This window comes from Rhipicephalus sanguineus, chromosome 3, assembly GCF_013339695.2.
Source record: "Rhipicephalus sanguineus isolate Rsan-2018 chromosome 3, BIME_Rsan_1.4, whole genome shotgun sequence".
NCBI lineage: Eukaryota > Metazoa > Arthropoda > Arachnida > Ixodida > Ixodidae > Rhipicephalus > Rhipicephalus sanguineus.
In genome coordinates this window covers 194684278-194701712 of record NC_051178.1, presented here as the reverse complement: position 1 = coordinate 194701712, position 17435 = coordinate 194684278, and the positions used below count along the sequence as shown (strand labels likewise).

The 17435-nt window shown below is 44.8% G+C and overlaps 1 protein-coding gene across 1 annotated transcript in view; it reads right to left on the bottom strand.

Moving 5' to 3' along the window:
• Positions 1-17435, bottom strand: part of LOC119387966 (uncharacterized) — a 225162-nt gene that overhangs the window by 42363 nt on the left and 165364 nt on the right. Inside the window, exon 2 of the mRNA XM_037655558.2 lies at positions 1846-2051. Coding sequence (XP_037511486.1) covers positions 1846-2051 — 206 coding nt within the window. The remainder of the gene's footprint in view (positions 1-1845; positions 2052-17435) is intronic.

Genomic DNA, 17435 nt, shown 5'->3' with positions numbered 1-17435 from the left:
ACTCACTCATTCACCTCACTCACTCACTCACTCACTCACTCACTCACTCACTCACTCACTCACTCACTCACTCACTCACTCACTCACTCACTCACTCACTCACTCACTCACTCACTCACTCACTCACTCACCTCACTCACTCACCTCACTCACTCACTCACTCACTCACTCACTCACTCACTCACTCACTCACTCACTCACTCACTCACTCACTCACTCACTCACTCACTCACTCACTCACTCACTCACTTCTTCACATTCCTCACTCACTCATCTCGCTCACTCACGTGCAGTGCGTAACTTACGGCTGTACACCTAAGCCACTGAGCTAGTTATTTGATAGATACCACGACCAATCATCATCATCATCATCATCATCATCATCATCATCATCAGCCTGTTTACGCCCACTGCAGGGCAAAGACCTCTCCCATGTTCCACCAATCATCCCGGTCCTGTGCTTTCTGCTGCCACGTTATACCTACAAACTTCTTAATCTCATATAACCACCTAATTTTCTGTCTCCCCCTCACGCGTTTACCATCTCTTTCAATCCAGTAGTGACCACCGGTTATCCTGCCGACGTGCTACGTGCCCGGCCCATATCCATTTCTTCTTCTTGATTTCAACTCTGATGTCCTTAACCCCCGTTTGTTCCCTGACCCACTCTGCTCTCTTCCTGTCTCTTAAGGTTACACCTATCATTTTCCTTTCCATCGCTCGCTACGTCGTCCTCAATTTAAGTTGAACCCTCTTTGTAAGTCTCCAGGTTTCTGCTCCGTAGGTAAGTACCGGTAAGATGCAGCTGTTATATACCTTCCTCTTGAGGGATAGTAGTAGATTATCATTCATGATTTGATAATGTTTACTGAATGAGCTCCATCCCATCCTTATTCTTCTAGTTATTTCACTTTCATGGTTCGGCTCCGCAGTTACTACCTGTCCTAAGTAGACGTATTCCTTTACAACTTCCAGTGTCTCTCCACCTATCGAAAAGCGCTGTTCTCTGCCAAGATTGTTCCACATTGCTTTAGTTTTATGCATATTAATTTTCAGACCTACTCTTCTACTTTCCGTATCCAGCTCAGTAATCATGAGCTGTAATTCGTCTCCCTCGTTACTCATCAATACAATGTCATCAGCGAATCGCAGGTTACTGAGATACTCTCCATTAACTCTTATCCCTAATTCTTCCCAATCTAGGGCCCTGAAAACCTCCTGTAAACACGCGGTGAATAGCATTGGAGAGATCGTGTCTCCCTGCCGTACGCCCTTCTTTATTGGGATTCTGTCGCTTTCTTTATGGAGGACTATAGTGGCTGTGGATCCGCTGTAGATTTCTTCCATTATGTTTATATAGGCTTCGTCGATGCCCTGCTTCCGCAGTGCCTGCATGACTGCTGATGTCTCCACCGGATCAAATGCCTTCTCGTAATCTATGAAGGCTCTATGAAGGCTGAAACCAACAGACAATTAAGCCAAAGAAAGCTAAAGGGGTATTATTGTTTTTTAGCTCTAGTGTAATGATAGAGCTAAATTGAAAGGAAATAAAGTGGACATAAAAGCACCCTTCCCTTCGGTGGGATCCGAACCAACAACCTTGGAATTACATGTCTGATGCTCTAAAACAATGAATGTCCCACTTGCTTTCCTTATATTATCTGTCGGTTTTTATTGGTTGTGTATAACAAATAAAACGAGCCCCTCCAACACTTCCTGCCTTCTTTTGTACTAAGCTAGTCATTTGTAGATTGTTCTTCTCACTGGCACGAGCTAAAGATACTTTACAAGAGAAGACGATCACAATGGCTTCGGATGGCGTATAGCGTGCAGTGCGTAACTTACGTCAACGAATGTGCCCAGCAGTTCGTAGGATTGTCCCGGCGGCACGTCGCTGGGCAAGTACCGGTAGAACTCGACGTTGTTCTTGTACCACTTGACCGAGTACAGCTCGGCGTTCTCCAGGTCGTACTCGCAGCGCAGTTGCACAGGCTCGCCACTGCGGACCGCTCCCGGCACGTGGAGGTCCACTAGACGCAGGCAGAGACCACCTGCGTTCGTGAGAAGGAAGTAGATTTATGATATTATGCTCTCTGTACGAGATCATTACTAGAGAAAACCACGTGCGTTCGAAAAAAAGAAAAATATTCGTGGCATTATGCTCTGCTGTACCAGAGCACTACCAGAGAAGCGAGAAAGGCTATGTTTATGCAAGTAACAAATACCAAAGACATACCAAAGACGTCGCGCGATTCATAAGAGACGCGAGGCACGAGTCTCTTCGAATGATACCAGATAAAAGATAGACAATGGGTTTTGAAATAAAGAAAGGAGACGTTCATAATAAGGCGTCACTTATTGTAGCTCTAAATCTTTATTGCAACGTTCGCAATCAGTTTGGCTGCGTAGCGATCGGGCTTGAAGGCCATGCGTGGTCTTAACCCTTCCACCTAGAGTGACCCCGAGCTTACGAGCTCGGGAACACTGTTTCTAGAAATTAAAAGTTTATTTCATCATCATCAACACGGACAGTCCTTAGAGCAGAGCAAGATTCCGACGAAAGAACTCCCGCGACAAAGACCAGCAAAAAGCGAATGGGAACGTGCCTTGAAAAGGGATTCTTCGGAATGATAACGTAATGTTTGTCTGTAGGTCGATGTCTTCCCTCCGATTCTTGAATGCGGTACAGTGCACTCGTAGTACGCATGACGAAGGGCGGCGCGAGTTTCAAAGCAAGGACTATGACAATCTGATTGGGCTTCTTCCATCACTCCCTTGGGGCGCTAATGAGTGACGCCTTCTCTCTAGCGCACTTATACATCTGCTTTTTTTTAAATATTTTTTTTGCACTGTATTTATTGCAGCTGATGAAACATGGTGCACGAGTATTATGCAGACAAACAGCAATGCGTCGCACTTAAACAGTTGCAGAAGGATCTCAGTAACACGGTTTTGTGATCAACTAATGAGTAAACGAGCATGTTTGTCCCTAGAATGGAGGCAAATACAATATGTAATAAAGAGTATACCAGTTCAGTTAAAAATCTGATTTCGATTGCGTACACTCTTTTATGACGTTCTAATCGATAAACAAGATATAGAAGGCAATAGTTCAAATACTCAGCCCATCATGTGGTGATCGTTTTAAATGTATTGCAGCACCACAGTTTCGAATTAAACATAAGCAACAAACAAACAAACAACATACAAACAAGCAAACATCTGCAATAAAATTCAGCCCACGTTGCCAAGGGCCAGCTGTTCTCAGTCGCTCATCTCAGAAGCGAGCTTAAACTTGAATGTTTGTAATGAAACGGAAAGAACGGCAGAACGTACAGAAGCGAGTTAAGATTCGCTTCTTTACCCTCTTGAAATTATAAATTAGTGGAAAGAAAAGCCGGCTTAAGATGGTCAGGCACTAGGCGTGGAGTCGAAAGCCATCTTTTTATGCTAGGCAGACACTCAAGACGCTTTTGTGCTGACAAAAAGAAAGATGACAAGAAGAATGGAAAACACTAAAGCCACATCGTGCTGAGAAAGAAAACGAATGACTGCGGAACGACACATGCTCCCGTTTCAAGTTGAGCAATTTCTGTCACTAAAAAAAGAAATAAAAATCGGGAATAGAGTGTACCATATCCTAAACCGCGATGTTCTGCGGTACACTTGCGTTTTTGTCGAGCTGTTTTACTTCGATATTCACTGTTTCAGCTGACTCCATTCCAGTCTCTTTCCTTATGCGACTGGTCTATACATATAGCGTCGAGCCGCGGCGGACGTAGGCGATGGTTTAATGTTTGACAGTGCGGCCGACGGTGGGCTTCTGTAGAAGGAGCACGCGAAATTTGTCCGAGAGAGAGGGGAGAATCGACAGCGTCACGAGCCGAAGCAGCCCCAGCTCGTGCGGCTGGGTCCTCCGGCGACGCGTAATAGATTGATACAATAAAGAAGCTAGTCGTCGCAATTTTTCTCTCGTTCCTAATCGCTTTAAGGGTAATTGGCTAGCTCGAATCGAGGCTTATCGGGATCAAAACTGGTGCTCGTCTTTTTCCTCCTCGCCACAGTCGGTGTACTGCACCCCCCCTCCCCATTTTTTTTCTCTCTCTATTTTTGCGCTCGTGGTGTCGAGCTTTCCTTTCAGTTTCGTGGTTCGCTTCCGATCGCCTTGCGCTCGTAGGCCGCCGCTGCTCATTTATTTCGAACACAGTTCCATGTCCCCCTTATTTTTTGCACTTTGTTTTTCCTTTCCGGACTAGTTGGCTTGGTTTCGTAGAAAGCGGTTCAATTTAGAAAGTCACCAACGCCGAATGGCGTTTGCTGTTTCATTTTTTATTCGCCTCTCTCTTAAGCATCGGTGAGTTGTGATAAAAATTTATGGGATTATTGAAGCCTCTGTCGAACTCGCTTTAACGTATTGTTCCGTTTCTTTCTCAATATTCATGAAGACAAAAACGGTACCGTTGAACATTTATTATTCTTTTTCTGTGGCTATACGAGAAATTCTAATTAAAACACTAAATAATGCATTCGATTGAAGTTTTGGTAAATGAACTCTGGAAATCGCAAACGGGGACACATACGACGTAGGCAACTCAGAATTTATTGTATCATTCTAAACTTGAAAATCGAACACGGCAGCTAGTTGCTTTGTTTATTCCTAGATGCCCTGATGATACATGCTGTTCTTTCACTGCGTTCGTATGATGCATATTTTTGTACTCTGTTTGCTCGGTCTCTCTGGTTCACTTGAATTTAAGAAGAATTCCAAAAAACGACAAATCCGTAAGACAATAAAAAATCACAGCATATCCACGGAGTGAATGATGATGAGTGGGCGAAGCTGCGGAGGTTCATCGGTAGACCGTGAATCTTCCGTGAATTCTGCCCAGTACATCATCACCGACGTGAGATCGGGTGCGTTTATACTAAAGGTTCGATGAGTTATGACGACTTGCAGCTCACTTTAATTTTACATGTACGCTGTGAATTTTCATTGTTTAGAAAACCATTGCTTTAGAAAACATCTGGCGTCTTTCGTTAAGCAGCTGGCGTCTTTTCTTTTTGCTTTTAGAAACATCTGGCGTTCTTTCGTTTTTGCTTTTACAAAACATCTGGCGTCTTTCGTTGGTTTATTTCATCAATCAACGGCGTTTGAACAAAATTTTTATTGTTTAATCACGCACAGGAGAAAATCTCACCAGGCCACTACCTTGGAGGTAAACAATGGCTGCTAATGGGAATCGAGAGACAGAAGAAGTCGGCTTTTTAGCTAACACTTACACTTCTACTTCTACTAACGTTTCCTACTGGAACATGCCAATGGCTGCTAATGGGGAATGAGAGACAGAAGAATTCGGCTTTTAGTTAACGCGCACGCTGCGAATTTTTTATTGTTCAACAACGCACAGGAAAAATCTCCCACCGGCACCACCTTGGAGGTCAAAGCGTAAGACTGGTTACGCACTACGACTACTACGACTACGACTACGAGGGACGAACGGGTGCCGCCTTAAGGAGCTTCGCCCCTAAAAACGACATTTTCAAACGTTCATCTGCCAATTCTGCCTTTCTGTCTTGATTGGCGCGCCAAGGATGGGATATTTTAGTGCTTTGCTTTAGCAAAAAATAAAGAAAAAATTGGATGCGACCCTAATATTTGATTTATGTGTCTGGTAGTCGCATTGGCACCTCGGCCTTTGTGTGCCCTGGTGTAACACATGGGCTAACTTTGTCTTTCGTCGCAGTGCCGAAGTGGATCTCGGAGGCCACGTAGCAAGAAGCGCGTGGTTGAGATCTGTTCCGCCAGGTGCCGCTATGATCCCAGCTGCTCACAAGAGAACCGCTTGCTCTTTCAGTGAACTCATTCGATTAATCTTCATTAACTAAACTTATGCTCCAACATCATATGCATCCAGCATAACTCTTAACTTAAAGCAGAACTGCCGATTTTCGTACTAGTCTTATTTTTTTTTTACGAGACTTTGTGAATATTCGCAAAACCGGAAGTAAGTGTTCCGAACGGAAGTGCTTGGAAGATAAACCAGAGTGCCACTGGTTGCTCTCGTGACACTAAAAGACCCGCCTATTCGAAAGCAACGTGAAACAGCCGATCTACTCGGGGGTTGACCCTAATCGGTTCGTAGAAGCTAACCCTTTCGAGCTCTCACTGTTCGACACGGAGACCGGAGGTCGACCGCGCTAATTACCCCAGCGACGACACAGTCCTCACCGTGTTCAACGTGTACGCTACTCTCTTCTAACCGTGTATCGGTCCCGAAGCCCCTGAATTCTTTCTCAGCACCTCCGATTTCTTCTTGCTGTAATGGAAGCAGTCCTGGTGCCCGGCGCGCCCCCTCTATTCCGCCTCCGGTCTTTATTTTCGTTCGCTTCGTCGTGTATACTTTCATTTCTTTCCTTGTCTCCTCTGTGCTTCGGCAGAGTGCGCATTAAGAAATAGCGAGAAAGGGAAGCTGGCGTTACGAGAGCTTGAACATAATTGCGTCTTTCTTTCCTTTGTTAAGTTTCCCTTTTACGTTCACCAACGTTTTACGTTCCAGGCAACGAGTTCTCTAAAGCAAGCCACATCTTTAAAGCAATCAATAAATGTCCTTAAAACAAGCCGTGTTCAACATTTCGTTCGCTTAAAAACGTTACATTCCGTGAACGCAGACATTTTTATAAGACGAGCACGCAGTTCGCATCAAGAGCATAACCAGAATTTTTTGTTGTTCTACCTTACTTTATGTATGTTCGTGCCTGCGTTTGTATGTGGGCGTGTATACCATATATACACATGTAAAATCGAAAAATTTCGAGAGAGGAAAGTTGAACATCCCCCACAATCCCTACTGGCTACGCCAGTGGTTCGCATGCCGACGAAAATTGCTGACATGGCAAAGAGGGCCAAATATATCTTTTCACCTTAACGAAGCCTCCAACTCTTACGAAGCCTCCAACAGGAGCAAGCATTTGGGCGATTTGGTACAGATACATGGTCGAAATTCAAACAGCCCAAGAGAACGCACACAACAGAAAGAACTAGATAGGCAGAACACAAGCGCTGTAAGCTCTCTACGCTTTGCTTGATCGTGCTAGCAACTATTCAAATGAATTTCGCTTCCTAGCTTCCACTAAACGAGAAAACTATGTTCGATATCCTTGCTCCGAGACCGAACGCAACAAAAATTCCTGCGGAATTCAAAGAACCTCTATATATACTGCCAAAGCCGCAACAAAGAAGTTGAACCTAAATTAAAGCGCAGAGTTCACTGAGCCAGGCCGGAAGAGATCCTTTAGACTACTCTAGTGAGCCCCACGGAGTAATGCATACCATTGTGGCAAACCTTGTTTAAGGGTTTTGATTTTAAACTTCCTTCAAGTGTCTGCAGCGCCGCGAGAGGTCGCGGTTTTCGGAGCAGAGCTGCGGAACGCTCCGCTTCAATAAGTGATAGATTGTTATAATAGTTACACCGCTGAAGTGTTAATTGGCCTTAGATGCTTCATTAAACGCGAAAATTGGCCGTCGTCGTAAGCGGTTTCAATACGAGTTATGCAAAAATCATCATCACGTGATGACGTCACCATATGACGTTACAGATCTACAAGCTTCGTGACGTCGTCGCTTGGTCAAATGTGCGCCGATCACGGAGGCAATGCAGAACCAGGTGAAGTGCAGAAAGCTTACAATGCCTCCGATCCTGGAGGCAGTGCAAAACCACGTTGAAGCAGAAAGCTTTCGGAGAGGGGCAGGGGAAGATCGATACTTCGACAGATAAGAAAAATAAGATGGCCTTTGCCGTCGACTCATCTTAGGAGAATACGTGAGGAACCCTGTGAACTTTTATTATTTGTTTAATGATTATGGTACGCTTAGAGAAGCAAGCGAATTTGGTGATCAGTGCCGCCATGCAAGTAAACGGAGTTTTTACATCTTCCAATCTGACTTCTAGCGTTTAAGCTCCAGCATTAGCGTGAAGAAGCGAAGCCTGTTGAAGCAATAGTCTTGCTAAATTTCGGAAACCACCACTTAGCGCCGGTGAAGCTTGCAGTGATTTAAATATTTGTATAAGCAATTGTGCGAGTTATCCTCAATTTCTGGAATGTTCGAGCAGAAGAGACGCAACCGCAGACGTCCTGCAAGCAGACATGTTGAAATGCGCTTTGGCTCCGTTTCTTTTAATACTCTTGAACAAAGTATGTACTTAATAACGGATGCATTCATTCATACAATGAATCCAGGATGACTATGCTAAAGACAGTTAATTTGCTTATTAAAAGGCTCAATTATAAGTTAAGACAGAACAGTTAAGATGCTTAAAACAGGTATAAAATTTATAAAATAGGCTTACTGTGGCTCTTTTAAAAAAAATCTGCAACGTCATTTATTGCAGACAATTGCTGATTCCTAGAAGTCTTTTTTCTTTTACTCTGCCATGACACTTCTGATAGCCTTCTTTTATTTTATCCAAGCACAGCAGACATGCCTCATCCATGAATGTGTCTGTCTCAGTTTGTCTTCGACAAACTTCGCTTGCATATCACGAATATGATTCCTCCCGTCTGCAGTAAAATACGTATATAAAAAAATAAGGTCCACGTATCAAGACGATCGTTGCATCTTGGGTCAGCGCATGACGACGAAACGACTTCAACCGGCCATGCCTCCTCTCGTTCCTGCCGACTGCGTCAACATTTTCGTTCCTGGCTTCGGTTTCATACATACCTCAGGAACGATACGACAGATACGAATGCGCCCATCTCAGGACGGGAAAGCTTAGCTCTCTCCTCGTCCGAATCATATCCTTTCTCAGGAACACTCAATCCCCCTCAAGTGTACAAATCGAGGGACGACAGTCAGTGCACAGGAGATGCGTTTAAAGGTTCACGACGTCCTGCGGGATCGAGAAGTCAAACTCTCTCTCTCTCTCTCGGTGTGAGACTGAGAAGGTGCATGGCAGACTAAAGCTATCGTTCGAATACGGGTGGGAGAGGGAATGGGAAACAATAACAGGGACCTCTGCTAGTCGTCGTCGTCGTCGTCTTCGCAGAGAAAATAAGCCCCGGCGCGGCGCGCTAACAAGTGAGGAACGGCGGCCCACCGAGGCGCCTGCACCGAGAGGTCGCCCTAGAGGACCGACCGGCTCTATTCACCCCTCCCCTTATCTGCTTTTAACAGGGTGGTGGCGGTGGCTGCCGTTCGTTACGTCTCTGCGACCGATCGGGATTCCCGTAGTACGCTGTATAGTGGGCCGCTGTTGGTCTGCACCCCACTCTGCTCTCTTTTTATGTTCCTGCGACGCCTGAGCCCCCTCCGTGCTACTCTCGCAGCTGCCCTCATCTGGCTCCTCTCATCACTACCAGAACGCCCGCCTGTGTGTATCTCTTTTGGCACGAACGGTTGCCATTTGTCCTTCTTTTGCGTCCGCTCACTGGTCAGGACCACGATCGGGCTAGAGAGAGAGAGGAGAGAGAGGGGGAGAGAGATACATTCAAGGGAAGGAGGATGCCCCTTGAAGACGGCGCTCGGTTCTGTCTGACCAGTACTTCGGCGCTGCAATTTTTTTGTTGATACTGTCATTTTTTTCCTGCTCTAGGGGCGAGCCGGACGAAACGAAGGCTAGGCTCTACATGCTACGAACAAACCAACAGTAGACGAGAGGTGTAGAGGTCGGCAGGAGCAAAGAATGTGAAGAAGTGCGTTGGATTTAGCGAAGAGATCGCGCTCTCTCTCTCTTTCTCGCTTGCCTAACCTCTTTGCTTTCACCCACATTTTTTTTTTCGCCGTATTTTTCTAATCGCGCCAGCGGCGTGCGGGTGCTGGGAAGATGCCTCCGTTGCGTTATCGCCGGATTAGCCCCTACGAATGTGCAGCCTATAAAATATACGTGGGCGTAATCGCTTTTTCGAGAGACGTAGGCTCATCCTAGTCGAGCCCGCGCGATCGCCCTTTGCTGTACCTATACCTTCCGGTGCTTATAGCTTGGTCTTCTTTATTTATTATTTTCTTTATACGACACGAGCGGTTGTTACACCTTCAGCCAGCTCGTTTGTCGGACTCTTAGGCCTAAGGCCGCCTTTCGTATTTTTATCGACACGCTGCCTATTATTTTCTTCGAGAAGTCAGAACGAGATCACCAGATGGCCTTGTAAGAAAACAATACGTGGTAGATACTTAGACTCCTAGAGTAAAGAAGGTATTAATAGAAAGAAAAAGCGTGCATTTTGTCGGAGATATCGCCTGTATAGTAATAAGAAGAGCCGGAGCTTTCGAGAACCTGTTCGCGCTGTGCAAAGCTCTCATTAAAGGAACGGTTCCGTGGGCAAAGACAGGGAGGTGTTAGACGCCTTTTTTTTCCTTCGAACTTTCCAGAACGATACAGTTATTTCTCTCACGCATAGAACTGTGTGCGTTCCTCTTGTTTCGGTTGTTCGAGGAAAAGTTCTCGAATATATGAGCAGTTATAGCAACCGACAGTGAAATCTTCAGGTAAGACAAAAAGTTATGTGTAATTTTTTAAAGCAATCTTTTCGTCAGTCGCTCCAATTCGTATTATTCCAAACACTGAATGATTCAGGATATTGAGCGCATGTGCTGAATAATTTTGTTTTGGTGTGTATGGTTCGTGGCGTGCAGAGATATTTCTAAAATTAAGCGTCAACAGTACCACAGCAGAGGGCACTAAAATAAAGTCTTTCAAGAAAATAACTGGTTCGTACATTACGTATGAGTGCAATGTTTATACACGACAAAGGATGCCTGACCTGCCAACCGTTTGAGGGTGGCATGCACATAGCACTTAGTCCATGCTACGACGTACTTCTCCATATCGTAATATGAATACTGACATCTGAAAGTACTACTGTACTTTCAGATTTGTAAGCTTTGAAAGGCACACACGGTCCCGTCTATTGATTTATTATCGCGTCATGACAAAAAATTAAAAGCCCTTGCACTGCAGGGAAAACGAAAGCCAGTGATGTTGTTACTATGGTGGATGTGGCGCAGTGAACATCGCTATAGTGAATTTATGTTTTTTCGTTATTGACTACATATAGCGAATAAAGAGGGATACGCTCCAAGATCTGAGTATTTCGCATGCACGTGACGTATATTACGTCATCAAAGGCGGCCAACCCTGGTCTCAAAACTAAAACCTGTAACACATCAGAAGCCCCGATGTTTCGAAAGTACAAAAATGGCATTGACGTTCGTTTTCTTTTTATGCACGCGGTCTTTGAGGCAAAATTGTTCACGAAATTCTGCCACGTCCTCGATATCATACATTTTTATGCTTACTTTTAAGCCACGTTCATTTATTCGACGCGAAAACGCTGGGTTAGTCGAGTTAAACGCCGAAAATCGCTATTCTACGCGAATTTCTTCCGCGGACGCGGTCCGCCAGAACCTAGCCATACACCGCTTCGCCGCGAAACGCGCACACGCCTAAATAAAATCGCTAATTAACATCTAAATTCACAGTCAGAGCGATCATGACATAGTACATAGCTGCGTAAAGAGTGCCAAAGAATAAATCGCTGCAATGAGGGCGTAATATACTTTCAAGACTTTCTATGCCAACTATATACGCTACCTAAATATCACCGCCAACCTTTACAATTCTTCGTTCATTCCGGCACGGGCACTAGCTTCTTTCGTTTCACTTTTGCGGCAAGAAGTTAGCCGGCCGTACAAATGATCACGCAACCTCTACTCAACCACACATTTAAAGTAAGCAACTGCGACTACGCTCGGCGTTGATTGAGCCAGGTTTCTGTTACGACCGACTTAATTTTCTCTCTGCTGCTCGTTGTTGTAGCTCTTCTTTTATCTGCGCGTATTTAAATAGGGGAGCTAATTACGGAAGCCATTTGCACAGGGCTCTTCATTCGCTCTTTTTTTTGTGGTTTCGACGCTGTGCTGTTCCTTGTCTTTGTTCATTATGTGTGCATATACCGACTCCGCGGAGCTCGTCTCCTAGGTCTTTTTATCCCGGCGTCGTCTCTAGACACGAGCGAAGGAAAACAAACAGGGAGAAAGGATGGAAAAATATGGTCTCGTTTTTTGGTTATGCCAAATAAGTTTATTTCTAAACAGTTTCCTTACATTGAGAGAAATGGCGAAGTTCTACGGTGTCTCTTTGAACGTTGACAAAAAAAGGGCGTCGTTCCCTGAAACGCTTGGTACTGGAACGTTTTTTTCTCACGCTCTGTATGTTTCTCGCGGTCTGTATGTATGTTTTGTTCGTTCGCCAGTTATTTTTGTTGGCGAAGATGGCTCTAATCGTTGATGATCCTCACAAAAAATTTCTGTGGCTCATATATTTACTCCTGCAAATTTCAATTGTATGTGTGTAGAAAAGAGCAATAAGAGAACAGATATTCATTACTGCTTCATTGCAGTTTGCAGGAAACGCCGAGGAAGTTTAGCGAAAGCTTAGAGACAACTAGGTCATTGGTAATGTATGATTGTAGGCTCAATAGCCTATTTCGGATTCGGGTATCATGGGGGCTATTATCGGCGCAAATGGCAAAGTAGGTCGTTACTTGCTCGTCTTGCATTCATTTTCGCTTTCGCAAGAAATAGAGAAGAAGAGAAGGTAAGGGGTGGGTGGGTGGATAGATAGATAGATAGATAGATAGATAGATAGATAGATAGATAGATAGATAGATAGATAGATAGATAGATAGATAGATAGATAGATAGATAGATAGATAGATAGATAGATAGATAGATAGATAGATAGATAGATAGATAGATAGATAGATAGATAGATAGATAGATAGATAGATAGATAGATAGATAGATAGATAGATAGATAAACTCGGCACGGAACAGACAAACTATGCTGCCATAAGTTGGCGGGCAGGGGAAGTGGAAAAATAAAGGAGAAACCAACGGAATCCTAGCAAGTGAAACATTCAGTTGTTCGTAGAAGACAATTACAGGATGTGTAGTTGTGTAGCTAAGGAAAGCTCACCTCCACCGCTCCAGGACCTATATAGATGTTATGCCTGTACGCCACGTTCTTTAAAAAATGATCCCTCGCTTGCAAGAGCAAAATATAGGGAAGAAAACAGGGATGCGACGCCGTAGAAGAGGGAAAAGGCAAAAAATAAAAATAAAAAAACGGACCAAGAAGGGCGACGGGAGCGGATGCCGTTATGCGTAAAGGAGGGGGTCGCCCGTGGCGCGAACGGGTCGAGCTCGTTTTTCATGCGTCCGGCGACGCTCAAGTACAGAAGAAGGAATAAGGGACGTGCTGCAGAAACGATTAAGAGCGAAGAGCCGGCATCCGTAGAGTCCTCGGCCAGCAGTTCGAGGCGAGTGTTCTGTTTCGCTGGTTCTTATAAACTTTTTATCTGCGTTCAAGTAGGCTATACTTCAAAGACAAACGAAGATAAAGAATTGGAATAATGCCGACAAGGAGTACTAGGAGTCGTTGCCCTATCCGTCCCTCTCTCTCTCTATTTTTTGTTTCTGCTTCTCGCCCTCTAGTGCTCGTACGCAGCGAGCCCTACATAGTTCACAACAGCTTTCCTTTGATTTATTTCCCCTACAGTCCTCCTTGCTCATTGGCACAAACGTTTGTCTTCTGCGTTGGATGGTATCGCGACAAGACGGGAAAAACAAAAGTATGGCAAAAGGAAAGAAAGGAAGCACGGAGGAATACACACAAGGGAAAGTCAGAGAAAATGTAGAAAAAAATGAGGTAAAGAAGAAGAGGGCAAGAACACAGACAGAAAGCGAAATAAGAGCATTCGACAGAAGAAACGAAAATTGGAAGGCACAAAGAGCGGGCGAAGGGTTCTGATGAAGGGACAAGAGGGCGAAAACGGAAAACGGGACTGGGAGGTCCGGTGGCGGAAGTTGGCAACTGCGTTCGGTGTGTCCTGCTGCGGACGGTCGGTCCGCCGCAGGCTCTCGGGAAGGACCCCCTGCTCCCACCAACGATTGATTCAGTGCGATTAGGCTTGAGTGATTGCGGGGGTAATTAATTTTGCCTTCCCCACTCCTTGCGCTTTCTCCTGCTCTCGCTTCGTTTCTTTTTCGTCTCTCCCTCCCTGGTCCGTCGGGCCTTTCCGGCCTTCGCTCTTGTTTACTCGCCGTGCGTGGCGGTGGGAGTTCCGCGGTCGGAACAGCTTCGGACGACTGCGACTTCGCAACGACCTCTCATGGACACCCTTGGACATCCTTCCTTCTCTACTCTTGGTCAAGAGTCATTTTCGGAGCTGGGAAACTATGACGTCCCGTGCCAAGCGCTTACAACTCCTGCTCAACGCGAGATATGAATGCATTTTGTCTAGTATGGTTCCACGCTCAGCAGGTGGTACAACAATCATACGCTCATAGGAAAGGTCGAACTGCCAGACCATATCGTGACACCTTGCAAAGCAAGACCACAGAGAAAAAGCTCACAGGGTCCCTTATGCACACTCCTAAGACGACTGGATGGGGAAAGCGATCTTCTTTTCCTTCTCAGTAGATCCTGAGATGGGTTCTGCCAATTTTTTCTTTGCACTATGGTGCTAGGGTCTCACTCGCGATGGCGCTCTGTTGCTTAGCCGGCGATGTTGCGACGAGGTTGCGCAATCAATTTTCGGTAGCGGCGGCTGCATTTCCATAGAGGTGAGTTCAAGAACATTGGTGCACTTAGATTGAAGAACCCGTTCGGAAACTCCAGATGATCACAGTTGATTCGGGGTCTTCCACTATGGCCCCTCCTTGAGCCGCAGTGTTGTCCTGAAGCTTCATCAATCAATCAATCAATCAATCAATCAATCAATCAATCAATCAATCAATCAATCAATCAATCAATCAATCAATCAATCAATCAATCAATCAATCAATCAATCAATCAATCAATCAATCAATCAATCAATCAATCAATCAATCAGTCACTCAATCAATCAATCAATCAATCAATCAATCAATCAATCAATCAATCAATCAATCAATCAATCAATCAATCATTCAATCATATTGTTACGCAAAGCATCCACTAAGAAAATTTGTGACTTGTTTGGCTTGGCTGATCGTGCTGTGAGTGTTGACACCGTGTTAAAACATGGGTGAGTGTTGCAGAGAAGCTATGGCTCCGAAGTCCTGGCCAGCAGGCCCTATACATGGCCGGAGCGTTTTTCGCCTTTGAGTTTGTATATCAAGCACATTCATAGTCAAATGGTCGCGTGTTCGAGTCCGACGTTGCGTGCCACATGGTGAAGAGACACGGCCTCATTATCGTAGCCATCACGACCCCCAAAGACGCGACGATGTCTCTGTCCTCTAGAGCGGGTCATAGCGGAAGTTCCCGCAAAATTATAGACGCAAAAGCGGCATAATCTGGCGCACGTACTTTGGTCTACATATTTATTAAATTGCGGGTCATCAGTGCAGCGCTGATCCCACCACAGCCGCTGCTAGAATTGGCCGCTACGAAAAAAAAGAAAAAAGAAAGAAAGAAGGCTGGGGCGCCTGTCATCTCTGGCATCTACTGCGCCAAAGGGGTGAGAAGCGAATTAGCGAGAGTATAACGCTCACCGGCTTTCTTTCGAAAAGAGATCAACAAAGAAGGAACAATACAAAACAAAACAAGCAAATAACGAGACACTATCATGCGCATCCTCTTCGTAGTTGGCCGCGTAATTAGGCAACTCCACTGCGCACTTTCCTATTAGGCCGCTCGCGTGTTTCTCTTTTGATGGCGACAGCTACATTTTCTCTCTGACGCTCTGGCAAAGATGAGGGCACCTCAATATAAACCACCTTCTCCTTTCTTTCGTTTTTTTGTTTTTTTTTTTCTTCGAAGTCTTTCGAGATCATCACCATTAGGCGAGAATTCGCGCGAGCAGATTACACGGTACAAATTGAGGTAATATCTTACTTTAAGTCGAGGGAAGGTAGAAAGTCGCTTGTTTCGCATTCTTTAAATGCACGAGATACTGAATGTGATTTTATTGCATTTGAAAGCAGCGCGGAGTGGGCAGAATGAAGAAATAAAGAAGCCAATGAGTTGTATTTTACTACGACAGAGTGACTGCAGCTAAACTGCGAATTTGGCGGAAGTAATAAGGGCCCGAATTTGACAAAAGCGCCGACGAACGATATTATGTGCCGTGTTAGGAGATAGAAAAAGGTATTGTATGCCTCGTAATTTGCCAAATGCGCAGTTATGTTTACAGTTTTGAAGCGATGTACACTACTAGCATGTTGTGCACGTTGGGCTATAATATTGTCACCCGTGTATTATCTTGCATTTTGCTGCTCACCATTTTTCACCGGGTTATCGCTGTTATGAACTTGTCCAACGAAAGAAGCAGCTATTGCATTCGGAAATTCTCTAACGTTATTGTACAGACCGTGGAGAAAGATACCTATGTGAATTATGTGAAAAAATGGGGACAGTAATTTACCCACGTTGATGGCTCAGCAGTTAAGCTTTCGAGCGGGCTCGAGGATGCAGGTTCGATTCCCAGTCATAGCAGCCGCATATCGATGGGGGCGAAATGTGGGAACACCCGTGTACTTAGATTAAGGCTCACGTTAAGAAACCCGAAGTGGTCGAAATTAATCGGGACTTCGTCACTATTCGGTGTGCCTCAAGATCATATCGTAGTTTTGGCATATAATATTCCAGCTATTATTAGTTAGTGACATGAATTTAGACATTTTCGAGCGCGAAAGAGTACGAGCGAATTTGTTAAATTGGCAGCGATACATTTACAAATAAAGGACGAGAATTATTCGCGCGCCCAGACTCGAGGAATGACGACTGTGCTCGTCGCTGTCGCAGTGTTTAGTGGGTTGCGTGATGTTGTGCTGAATATCTCAATTTTTAGCTCGCGACTATTGTGGTGTTTTGATTGTTTACCGTGCTCCAGCGTAACTGTTTACGGACGTCTCACTTTGCGTGCCCCGATGAGCATCCACCGCCGCTTTCCCTCGAGTACAGCAGCATTTGCGTCACGTCACACACGGTATTCTATTACAGACAACAGCTTTGCTACAGGGAGCGCTCCATTAAGTGTGCCCGGATACGATAAGAGAGTCCCGCGCCTATTATATAGATAAGTAAAATATTATATTATCGTGAAAAATAGTTACTAGCAAAACGTAACATGTTATGTGCGTGGCAATACCATCGTTATATTAAATATAAGAGCGTTAATATACTGGGGAATTACAGGTATGATGAAAAATAGTGGCACAGACGTCTACATATAAAGTTTTGATTGGCTAGGTAGGTCTGTTATCGTATTACAAACAGTAATGTAAAACTAATAATTCTATTTCATATAAATCGTGTGATACAAGGAATAACAACATATGAACCACTGTACCCGGAAGTCGAGACAATTACGTATTAAGAGCGCGCGCTACTCTCCAACTTGTTAACTAGTCCGCTGGGATAGCTTCAACAATATAATATTAAGTGCGG